The 12,036-nt window shown below is 36.5% G+C and overlaps 1 protein-coding gene across 15 annotated transcripts in view; it reads left to right on the top strand.

Annotated features, from left to right (window-relative positions):
* The window catches only part of RALGAPA1 (Ral GTPase activating protein catalytic subunit alpha 1), a 261,885-nt gene that overhangs the window by 62,832 nt on the left and 187,017 nt on the right, over positions 1-12,036 (top strand). For all 15 annotated transcript variants that reach the window (XR_007128538.1, XR_007128539.1, XM_047736015.1 and 12 more), the window contains exon 11: positions 5,815-6,012. Coding sequence is in view for 13 of the 15 variants with exons in the window: in XM_047736015.1 (XP_047591971.1) it covers positions 5,815-6,012 (198 nt within the window). In the remaining 2 variants the exon portion in view is untranslated. The remainder of the gene's footprint in view (positions 1-5,814; positions 6,013-12,036) is intronic.

Below are 12,036 nucleotides of genomic sequence, written 5' to 3'. Positions count from 1 at the left end.
AATGTGAAAGGAAAGATACTCGGCAAATAATGTTGGAGACTTTACTTCTGGGAGAAGTTTATTTTTCCTTGTTTGTTTCTTTTGGATTTTTGTGTTAAGGACTTAGATTTTTTTCAGAATTTTGTGGGAATTACTTTGAAGCCTGGGTTGAAAGTTGTGTTCCTCCAGAGAAGAATTGCTCTTACTTTCCAGGCATTTGGTGGTCCTGTCAACCTTGGAAAATAAAATAAATTTATTTTTATTTATTTTATTTATTTATTTTAAAAATTTTTAAGTAAGCTCTGTGCCCAGTATGGGACTTGAATTCAAAACCCCAAGATCAAGAGTCTCTTGCTCTACCAAATGAACCAGCCAGGCACCCAACCTTGGTTTACTTTAAATTAGAATTTTCGGCTTATAGGGCACCTGGGTGGCTCAGTGGGTTGGGCCTCTGCCTTCACCTCGGGTCGTGGTCTCGGGGTACTGGGATTGAGCCCCGCATCGGGCTCTCTGCTCAGTGGGAAGCCTGCTTTCCCCTCTTCCTGCCTACTTGTGATATCTCTCTGTCAAATAAATAAATAAAATCTTAAAAAAAAAAAAAAGAATTTTCAGCTTAATGATTCTTATTGCTTTGCAGTACTCAAAGTTATGTGATGACCAGCCTGAAAATATGAATTTGCAGGAAAGGCTCTTCTTCCCTTATATTCCTCTACCCAAAGTCAACAGACAAGTTTCATCACTGACTGTTCTGTGGAGTTGAGTTTTTTGCCTTCCCCTTCTAGTTTGCCTTTGTTTTGAATTTAGCCTTCTATTGGTGTCAGTTTTACATGTAGAACTCTGATCTGTCTCTCCCCTCTGTACAGGTGGCTGTTTGAGCCAATACTCTGTAGGCTGTCCAAGGCAGCAGCCAGCAGCTTCATTGCTCATTTACTTCTCTGGATTAATACTCACATTTTATTCTAGACTCAGAATATCCATACAAGCTGAGCCATTAATTTAAAAAGTGGTATTGTATTTTTTAGATATTTTATGCAGGATCATTTCAGGATATCTTTAAATGATATTGCTGGGAACTGAAGTTCTTTGAGATGTTTTTATTCTGATAATTATTTTTATTTATTTATTTTTTATTTTAGAGAGGGATTGGAGGCGAGGGGCAGAGGGAAATGGAGAGAAGTAATCTCAAAGCAGGCTCTATGCCCAGTGCAGAGCCTGATGAGGGGCCTGATCCCGTGACCCTGAGATGATGACCTCAGGGGTGCCTGGGTGGCTCAGTTCGTTAAGCATCTGACTCTTGATTTCTGCTCAGGTCATGATCTCAGGGTTGTGAGATTGAAATCCATGTTGGGCTGTGCACTGTGCCTGGAGGCTGCTTGAGATTTCCTTTCTCCCTCTCCCTCTGCCCGTTGGCCCTGCTTGTGTTCTCTAAAATAAATAAATCTATCTTATTTTAAAAAGTGATTTTAAGGAAAACTTAAGGGAAAATAAATTTTAGGATGGTGACACTAATGAATTATTCATGTTTTGAAAAGGGATCAATTTCTAAGATTATGTTGTCATAGGAAAGCTTTTTTACCTGCTTAGTATTACTGATAAATTTTCAAAATTGAGAATTTTTGAAATAGTTTCTTTCCTTGTTTTGAAGGTTCATATGTTCCACAATATAATATAGATAAAAATACTCCCCATTAATTATCAGAGATATGACCTTATAATGATTTTGCCCTTAGCAGTCCCAGCTAGAGTATAAGTCTTTCTATAGGTAAATAAGTTTAATAGAAATATGTTTACTTAACATTTCTCAAATAATTGCATCCTCAGAGCTTTCACAGTTTTTATTTTCCCTATCTTAACATTGTCCTTCAACCTTCCTTTCCTCTCTACTCTTTTTCCCTTCTTTTTTTACCTGCTCTCATCCTTAATATCACAATTTAAATATGATTACACCAGAGAAGTCTTCCATGACCACTTTTACCCACCCACTCAAAAACAGATGCAGTGGCACCTGGGTGGCTCAGTGGGTTAAAGCCTTTGCCTTCGGCTCAGGTCATGATCCCAGGGTCCTGGGATCGAGCCCCACATCGGCTCTCTGCTTCGCAGGGAGCCTACTTCCCTTCCTCTCTCTGCCTGCTCTCTGTCTACTTGTAATCTCTGTCAAATAAATAAATAAAATCTTAAAAAAAAAAAAAAGACAGGTGCACCTGCATGCATATGCACACACACAGACACACACTAGTAAGTACTTCTTTATGATGTTTTTGAAAATTGTCCTCTTCTTTATAGTACCTCTTCTGAGTCTTATATATTTATTTAAAAAAATTATTTTGAAAATTCTGATCTTTCCTGCTACCCTCCAGGAACGCTTTGCTTACTTATTTATCACTGTATCCTTATTGCCTGTCATAGAGTAGGCACCTAGTAAATATTTGGTGAATGAATGAATCAAGAAGTTCTATAACTGTTGGGGTACCTGGGTGGATGGCTCAGTTGGTTGAGCATCTGACTCTTGTTTCAGCTCAGGTCATGATCTCAGGGTCTTGAGATCATGCCCTGTGTCTGGCTCTGTGCTTGGGTTTCTCTCTCCCCTCTCCTTCCATCTCTACCCCAGCACTTGCATGCACACGACTCTCTCTCTCAAAAAAAAAAAAAAAAAAAAAAAGAAGTAGTTCTGTAACTATTGAGGGCCAGATACTTTATCATTGCTGCCTGAGGGCTAACATTTATTTCTAGAAGTTAAGTCTTGAGATAATTTGTTAACATAGTTGACGATGTTATTTTAGGGCCGGTGTAATGATTTGGAGTTCTGTCTTAGATGAATGTATTTATATTGTTACGTATCTTTAAAATCAAGATAAAATTGTAAAGTATAGATCCCCAAATCATTTGAAATGATTAAATTGTTCTCCGTGTCCAATAGAATAGGCATAGATGCACTCCGGGCATTAATCCCCTATTTTATAAGTAAACCCAGTGTGCTTTATGTTGTCATTACTTGGAGACTACAATGAGGAGCCCCCAAGTATTTTGATATGAAGTAAATATAATACATCAATAGTTTAACCTTTAAGAACAGCACAGATTTTTCATATATATATGCATACATATATAATTCTATATATAGATATTATGTATATAATTTTTTCCCCCAAAGTCACGTTAAGGCAGTGGATCACAAACTGTGGTCTTGGGCTTCTGGGACATCTCCAGGACTTTTTCAGGTCCATGAGGTCAAAACTATTTTCATGACAGTACTAAGATTTTATTTTTTTCCACTGTTATTTTCTCACAAGTGTATGGTGAAGTTTTCCAGGTATCTCTGGATCTAATACAGTATCACATATGGTATTAGATTGATGAAGAAACAAGCAGATAAGAATCCAACCGTCTTTTATTAGGCTAAGCATTAAAGATATTTGCAAAAATGTAAAGTGGTGTTACTCTTATTTTAGAATATCTGTTATTCTTGTTAACATCTGGTAGAGTAGCGGTTCTGAGACCAAAATGCAAACCATTGCTTTAAGAAGACAAAAATTCCCAAGTCTGCTAAATGCTCACTGTACCTGATTAAATCTTGAAGAAGTATCCATGACAGTCTGGGCTGGTTAATAATAAAGTAATATTAAGAATATCAGAAACCAACATGTTTTGTTACTGTTTTTCACTAAGGAGAAAATCATAGCTACTAGTAAATCACATCCCACTGGTGAAGCCAGTTTTTAGAAAACTGGATCAGATTATCTTAAGCTAAATACCATTAAATATTGGATTTTTCTATCTCTTGTTTTGATTCATTCTCCATGTAGTTTTTGGTTGTATAGTAGTTTTATGGTCATGGAATCAGAACTGAAGATGACTTCATGTAGGTCAGTTTCTATAGACAGAAAATTTGCTGAGTTCATAGATTCAGAAATATTTTTTGAATGATAACTTGCCTTATTTTTGGTTAATATTGATGTCTGAGTGGTGCTTCTTCATAGGAATAAAGTATATGGATTTGAATGTTCTGGTTTCTGTGACAGTTATTTCTCATCGTAAATGTATATATTGCACTCTGGTTTTTATGTATCAGTTTTTTATACCATGGCTAATATTGGTCTTTCCTTAAGATCCATATTTAGTGTGTTGGCAAAATCAGACTTTGGGGCTTATAAGGACAAAGGTTATACATACTCTGGACTTCAGTAAATTCATCAAGCCACTTGGGATATCGTGTGTCAATTTATGCATTAATAATAATTAATATCTTTAATTAATATAATTTATATCTCAGCTCTGGAGATTACTAATATTTTTTAAATGATTAAACATTGTGTTTTATATCAGTTTTAGGTTCATAGCAAAATTGACCAGAAACTGCAGAGGGTTTCCATGCCAATTTTAAAAAGTTAATTTTTCAGTATCTGAGAATAGAATTTTTTTGAGATTGAGATTTTTTTTTCTTATATCTTGAACCTTTTTAAGGAAGGCTGAGTTCTAATTATAAAATAATTATTCTTAGAGCAGACACTGATGATCTAAATCATGCCATTGACTATTAGGCTGCTACAATATGAGAGTGAGAATTTACAATATGAGAGTGAGAATTTTGGAATGGGTTTGTTAGATGAAAGAAAGTAACAAGTAATGTAGATTGCCAGGGATTTAATAATTACCAAACTACATTAAATATCCTTTAATATCACACATTAACTTTTCATCATTATCTTAGAAAGCTGATTTTCTTGGCTAGTTTCATTCAGATAAAGTCATTTGAGCCCATGATTATTGGTAAATATATCTACTGACAGCTGTGTAGGAGGACGTGCCAGGTTTTTACGTAAATGTCTTGTGACTTTTAGAGTTGATATTAATCAGTAGTGGTTGTAAAAGGAAAATTTAAAAGCAATTTAGTTCCCTTGTTTTTTTCCTTTTTGGTAAAGAGAAAGTCCTGTGAAAATGTTAACCCATGAACACAAACATGCATGATGAAAGGAATTTAGATTGTGAGATAGAGTACTTTTACTGTTTTATTTTTGCCTGTCTGAATTGCATAAAATTCTTTTTTATTGTGAAAATGCGGTATTTTTGTGATGAAGAGAATATTTACTTTTTTAAAAAAGTTAACGCAACCCAGAAAGTACATAAAGGGAAGAATAATTATAAGGTATTCCTTTTAATTAAGTATTTTGCCTTATTATTTAACTTATTATATATTATTTACTACATATAAAATGAAATAAAGCTGAAACATATTTTCTTATGTGCTGATAGTTGCCTTTTTATGTAATTTGTATTACTTCTTGGAATCAGATTTAATTTAATCATCAAATTTAATCATCAAAATTTATAAATAGTAATAAAAAAAGTAAGTTACAAATGCATGATTTATTATGAAAAGTGCTATTTACATTGAACTTTCTAGGAGCATAGTTATTTCATGAAGCAAGGAATATTCTCATTCTGAGCTAGATAGTACAAGTTAAACAAATCTTTGCTTTTGCACTTGAAATCCATGTCTATCTACCAAAAGCATTTCTGATTTTTTTTTTCTAAGATTTTATTTTTAAGTAATCTCTATATCCATTGTGGGGCTTGAACTCATGACCCTGGGATCAAGAGTTGCATGCTTTACTGACTGAACCAGCCAGGCACCCCTACTGAAAGTATTTATATGTCAGCGTATTTACAAATTATTTGGAAACAAAAGGCTTTTTCTGACAATGGGTTGGTTGACTTTATATCTTTAAAAATCAATTATATCATACTTTATAACAACATAAAATATATGTATTAGTGGTTTGTGGCAAAGTAAAATGTACTATTATGTGTGTTCTCTTTTTTTTTTTTCCCCACTAGGCATTTTTATTACCGATTTGTGAAGCAGCAGCTATGAGAAAAGTGGTAAAAGTATATCAAGAATGGATCCAGCAAGAAGAAAAACCTTTGTTTATGCAAGAGCCTGAAGAAACTGTGATCTCTTCTTCTGACTTACCTTGTATTGACAATGTCACAGACCATGTTACTTCAATGGAAGAAGGAGAAAAGAGAGAAGAGGTAAATTGATAAGACTTAATATATTTTACTATAAGTTTATTAGATTAGATTCTCACAAAGGTGTAATAACATGTTGACATACATATACTTAGTAAATGGGAAGTTAAAGATACCTTTCAGTATATTTTGCAGCTTAGGTAATATACCAGTTATCACAATACCCTTTCTTAGAGCTCTTTGGTATCACAACTTTAAAAAATTAATGTTGAGATAGTATACTGATTCTTTAATTCATTGTGTAGATCAAAATTAGATGCCATTTTAAAAGGTGTAATATTTGAGACTGATAGGAGGATGGCAGAGTATGGGCAGGTCCTGAGCTCACCTCTCCCACGGATACACCAAGACTGCAACTACTAAAAAAGCACTCTCACTGAGAAAGACTTGAAGACTAAGAGACCAGCTCTTGCACAGCTAAAGATAAAAAGAAAAAGCCACAGGGAGTCTGGCTGGTTTAGTTGGTAGAGCGACTCTTAATCTCGGGTTTGTGAATTTAGGTCCCACGTTGGGCATACTGGTTACTTAAAAAAAAAAGGAAAGATGGGGAAGGGAATCACCTCGAGAAGGGTAAAGTGTGGCAGAGGTACGGTCAGGTTGGGAACCAAATCCCTAGTCTGGTGACCCACATCATAGGCCCAGAGATCCTACCTGAGAACCAAGGAATTTAAGCACTATTTGTACACCCCAACTCTGGAGATCTGCACAGGAAAAATGAGAACTCCACAACGTCTGGCTTTGAAAGTCAGCAAAGCTTAACTTCAGGAGCTTTGAAAATCGTTGGGCTTACCCCTGGGACAACCAGGAGGCTATAGGAAACTGAGACAATACTCCAAGTTGTCCCGTCCACAATCTCACATACTCTAGATCCAACACAGAGGCAGCAGTTTCCAGAGCACCTGAGATGTACATAAAGGATATTTTTTGACTGATATTAGGGCTTACATTGAAAGGGCAGGGATCTGTAAGAACTTTCTTTCGAAAATAGAAACACTAATGGGCACTATTTTCTTGCCCTTATTTAGCCCAGCTAGTAGCTTAATGCTTATGGGCTCCAGTTCTGACATTCTCCACCTACCTTGCTAGCACCAGTCATCCCACCCTGGCATTCTCCTGCAGAATCAACCCACCCTTCTGGTGGACCTTCTCTTAAACTGCTCCCACTCCAAGATGTTGCAAACAAAACAAAAAAAAAACAAAAAACAAAAACTGCTCCCACTTTGCCATATCCCCTGGGCAGCCTTGGCTGGGACTAGTGTCCCTCCAAAGTGACTCATGCCCTGGGGGACTGGTCATGTCCACTAGCACACCCACAGCATCGCGGGTGGGCCTTTAAGCCAGCCAGCCGCACCAGGGTCCACCTCCTCCCACCAGGGCACCCATAATAGTCCTGGCTGGGCATTGCAACCAGTTGACCTAGGGGGCAGCCCCGCCTATCAGAATACGAAGCAGTTAGAGCTCATTCAACAACTGAAGGATGTTCACTGCACACACATGGGACATACCTGGAGCACCTAGTTTGGGTAACTTGGGGAGGAGGGGATTGTACTTCTGGACCCTACAGGGCACCTTCTACATAAGGCTATTACCTTTGAGACCAGGAGATGTAGCTGACTACTATCTAATACATGGAAACAAACGCAGAAAGTCAGACAAAATGAGGAGACAGGAATATGTTCCAAATGAAAGAACAAGAAAAAAAAATCTCAGGAAAATAACTAAATGGAAAGGAATCTACCTGATAGAGTTAAAAGTGATAGTCATAAAGATGCTCACTGAACTTAGGAGTAGAGTGGATAAACTCAGAACTTCAACAAAAAAAATAGAAAATTAAAAAAAAATCAGATCTGGGGCGTCTGGGTGGCTCAGTGGGTTAAGCCGCTGCCTTCGGCTCAGGTCATAATCCCAGGTCCTGGGTTCGAGCCCCACATCGGGCTTTTTGCTCAGCAGGGAGCCTGCTTCCTCCTCTCTCTCTGCCTGCCTCTCTGCCTACTTGTGACTTCTCTCTGTCAAATAAATAAATAAAATCTTAAAAAAAAAAAAAATCAGATCTGAAAAATACAATAACTTAAATGAAAAATATACCAGAGGGAATCAACAACTAGGGGAGAGGGTGCAGAAGAATGGATCAGTGATTTGGAAGACAGAATACTGGAAATCATCCAAGCTGAGCAGCAAAAGAAAAATAATTTTATATAAGATAGGGTGAAAGACTTCTGGGGCAACATCAAAAGTATTAAATTTGCATTATAGGGGTCCCAGAAGAAGAGACTTAGAAAGGGGCAGAAAACTTATTTGAAGGAATAATAGCTAAGAACTTTTCTAAACTGGAGAAAGAAACAGGAACATCCAGGTTTAGGAAGCATAGATAAACTCAAATAAGATGAACCCAAAGATGTCCACACCAAGACATATAATAATTAAAATGTCAAGAGTTATAGAGAATTTTAAAAGCAGCAAGAGGAAAGCAACTTACATGTGAGGGAACACCTACAAGACTCTCAACTGAGTTCTGGCAGAAACTTGCAGGCCAGAGGGAATGGCTTGGTGTACTTAATGTGCTCAAAGGAAAAAAACCTACAACCAAGAATACCCAGCAAGGTTATAATTCAGAACTGGGGAAATAGAGTTGCTCAGACAAACAAAAGTTAGAGGCTTCATCACCACTGCATCAGCCTTATAGGAAATGTAAAAGTGACTTCTTTATGCAGAAAAGAAAAAACCATAACTAGAAGTAAAAAGTTTATGAAATAAAACATTTTACTAGTGTTGGAAGATAGGGGAGGGACAGTAGAGTACTCCCCAAGCTGAGAAGACACTTTGAGACTGGAAAGCAAAGAAGGCAACTCCATGTGGTTTACAGAGTTTTATTCAGGGTAGTTTACCGATGAGGTGATGAAGCACATGATGATCCAGGTGCTGTACAGCTATCCTCCACGAAGTCTAGACCTTAGTCCATAGATTTTATAGAGCAAGAGGTATGCAGAAGGGCATTATTATGTGATCAAAGGGTTTGCATGCACTTAATTGACAGCTAACCTTTTAATTAGACCTTGTGGTGCCATCTGTGCATCAGGAAAGATAAAGACTGCATCATCTCTAACAGATTCATGGGCGGTCAAAGCAAGCTTCCTCCATCCCAGGCTTGGCAGACATTTCTAAAGTAGCCCCAAGAGAGGTAATCAAGCAAATACGAACAAGATGGGGGGCCATCGGTGGAGTCAGGATTGTCAGCACTCCTACAACTGGTAAAAGTAAACATACAATAAAGGAAGTATGTCAGTCACTTTAAAAGGTAACATGAAGGTTAAAAAAGTGGTTAAAAACAACTCTATTTACAATAACTAGGTAAGGGATACACAAAATAAAAACATGTAAAATGTGTCAGATACATAATACGTGGTGAGAGGGAGGTAAAAATGTAGTACAATTAGAATGTGTTTGAACTTAAGTGACCTAACTTAAAATAGATGACTAACACATAGGGTGTTATACATGGACCTATAGCCCCCATAAACAAAAACCTGTAATAGGTAAACAAAAAATAAAGGAATCCAAGTACAAAACTGAAAATTGTCATCAAATTACAACAGAAGACAGCAAGAAAGAATAAAGGAACAGAGAAGAATTACAAAAACAGCAAGAAAACAATGCAAATGGCAGTAATAATGCCTATCAATAATTAATGTACATGGACTAAATTTTCAATCAAAAGTCATCAAAATTTAAAAAATTTCAAAAATAATTGAATAGATTAAAAAAAACAAACCAAGACCTATCTGTATGCTGCCTACAAGACACATACAAACCAAAAGTGATGGGATAGAAAAGATTATCTATGCAAATGGAATTGATCAATAAAGTTGGGGTAACAGTACTTGTATCAGACGCAATAGATGTTGAAACAAAGACTGTAAAAAAGAGAAGGGCATAACATAATGATGGAGGGAGCAGTCTAGCAAAGGAATATAATATTTATAAATATATATGCATCTAGCATGGGAGCATCTAAATGTATAAAGCAGATATTAACAGACATAAAGGGAGAAATTGACAGTTATACAGTAATAGTAGGGAACTTTAACATCCCACTTACATGAATGGATAGATTGTCCAGATAGAAAATTAATAAAGAAATAGTGACTTTGAATGAGGCATTAGATCAGATGGACTGAAGTAAATATGTACAGCATCTAAAAACAGCAAAGTACACATTTTTTTTAAATGCACATGGAACATTTTACAAGATGGGTCACATATTAGGCCACAAAACAAGTCTCAGTAAATTTAAGAAGATTGAAATCATATAAAGCATCTTTTCTAAGCACAATATTAGAAAACTAGAAATAAATTAGAAGGAAAAAACACAAAGACATAGAGAGTAAGCAACATGCTACCCAATAAGCAGTGGGTCAATGAAGGAAAAAAAATACCTTGAGGAAAAAAAGAAGTACCTGGGGATAAGTAAAAAGACAATATTCCAAAATCTTTGGAACATAGCAAAAGCAATTCTAAGATAGAAGTTTATATAAATATAGGCATACCTGAATAATCAAGGAAGATCTCAAATATACAATCTAACCTTATGCCTAAAAGAACTAGAAAAAGAATAACAAAGCTCATAGTTAGTAGAAGAAAGTCATAAAGATCAGAGGAAAAATAAATGAAACAGACTAAAAATACACTAGAAAAGATAGATGAAACTAAGAGCTGGTTCTTTGAAAAGATGGACAAAATTGGTAGAACTTTAGCCAGACGCATCAAGAAAAAGAGAGAGGACCCAAATAAGAAATGAAGAATGAGAAGTAACAGCTGGTTCAATAGGAATACAAAGGCTTATTTATAAGACACTATTACAAAAAATTACCAACAAATGGGACAGCCTAGAAAAAGTATAAATTCCTAGGAACATACAGTGTTCCAAAACTGAATCAGGAAGACATAGAAAATCTGAACAGAACAATTGCTAGTAATGAAATTGATTTTGGTAATCAAGAAACTCCCAACAAACAAGAGTCCAGGACTAAATGGATTCACAGTTAAATTCTATCAGGCATCGATATCAGCCACAGCAGCTTCTTTCAAGATATGTCTCCAAAGGCAAAGAAAACAAAAGCGAAATGAACTTTTGGGACTTCATCAAGATCAAAAGCTTCTGCACAGCGAAGGAAACAGTCAACAAAACAAAGAGGGAACCCACAGAATGGGAGAAGATATTTGCAAATGACAGTACAGACAAAAGGCTGATATCCAGGATCTAAAAAGAACTTCTCAAACTCAACACACACAAAACAGATAATCATGTCAAAAAATGGGCAGAAGACATGAACAGACACTTCTCCAGTGAAGACATACAAATGACTATCAGACACATGAAAAATTGCTCATTATCAGTAGCCATCAGGGAGATTCAGATTAAAACCACATTGAGATACTACCTTACACCGGTTAGAATGGCCAAAATTAACAAGACAGGAAACAACATGTATTGGAGAGGATGTGAGAAAGGGGAATCCTCTTACACTGTTGGTGGGAATGCAAGTTGGTGCAGCCACTTTGGAGAACAGTGTGGAGATTTCTCAAGAAATTAAAAATAGAGCTTCCCTGTGACCCTGCAATAGCATTATTGGGTATTTACCCCAAAGATATAGATGTAGTGAAAAGAAGGGCCATCTGTACCCCAGTGTTCATAGCACCAACGGCCATGGTCGCCAAACTGTGGAAAGAGCCAAGATGCCCTTCAGCTGACGAATGGATAAGGAAGATGTGGTCCATATACACTATGGAGTATTATGCCTCCATCAGGAAGGATGAATACCCAACTTTTGTATCAACATGGATGGGACTGGAGGAGATTATGCTGAGTGAAATAAGTCAAGCAGATAGAGTCAATTATCATATGGTTTCACTTATTTGTGGAGCATAAGAAATAACACGGAGGACTTGAGGAGATGGAGAAGAGAAGGGAGTTGAGGGAAATTGGAAGGGGAGATGAACCATGAGAGACTGTGGACTCTGAAAAACAAT

Source organism: Lutra lutra, chromosome 7 (genome assembly GCF_902655055.1).
Source record: "Lutra lutra chromosome 7, mLutLut1.2, whole genome shotgun sequence".
Classification (NCBI taxonomy): Eukaryota; Metazoa; Chordata; class Mammalia; order Carnivora; family Mustelidae; genus Lutra; species Lutra lutra.
The sequence above is the reverse complement of the archived record's forward strand: the minus strand, read 5'-3'. Positions and strand labels throughout refer to the sequence as shown.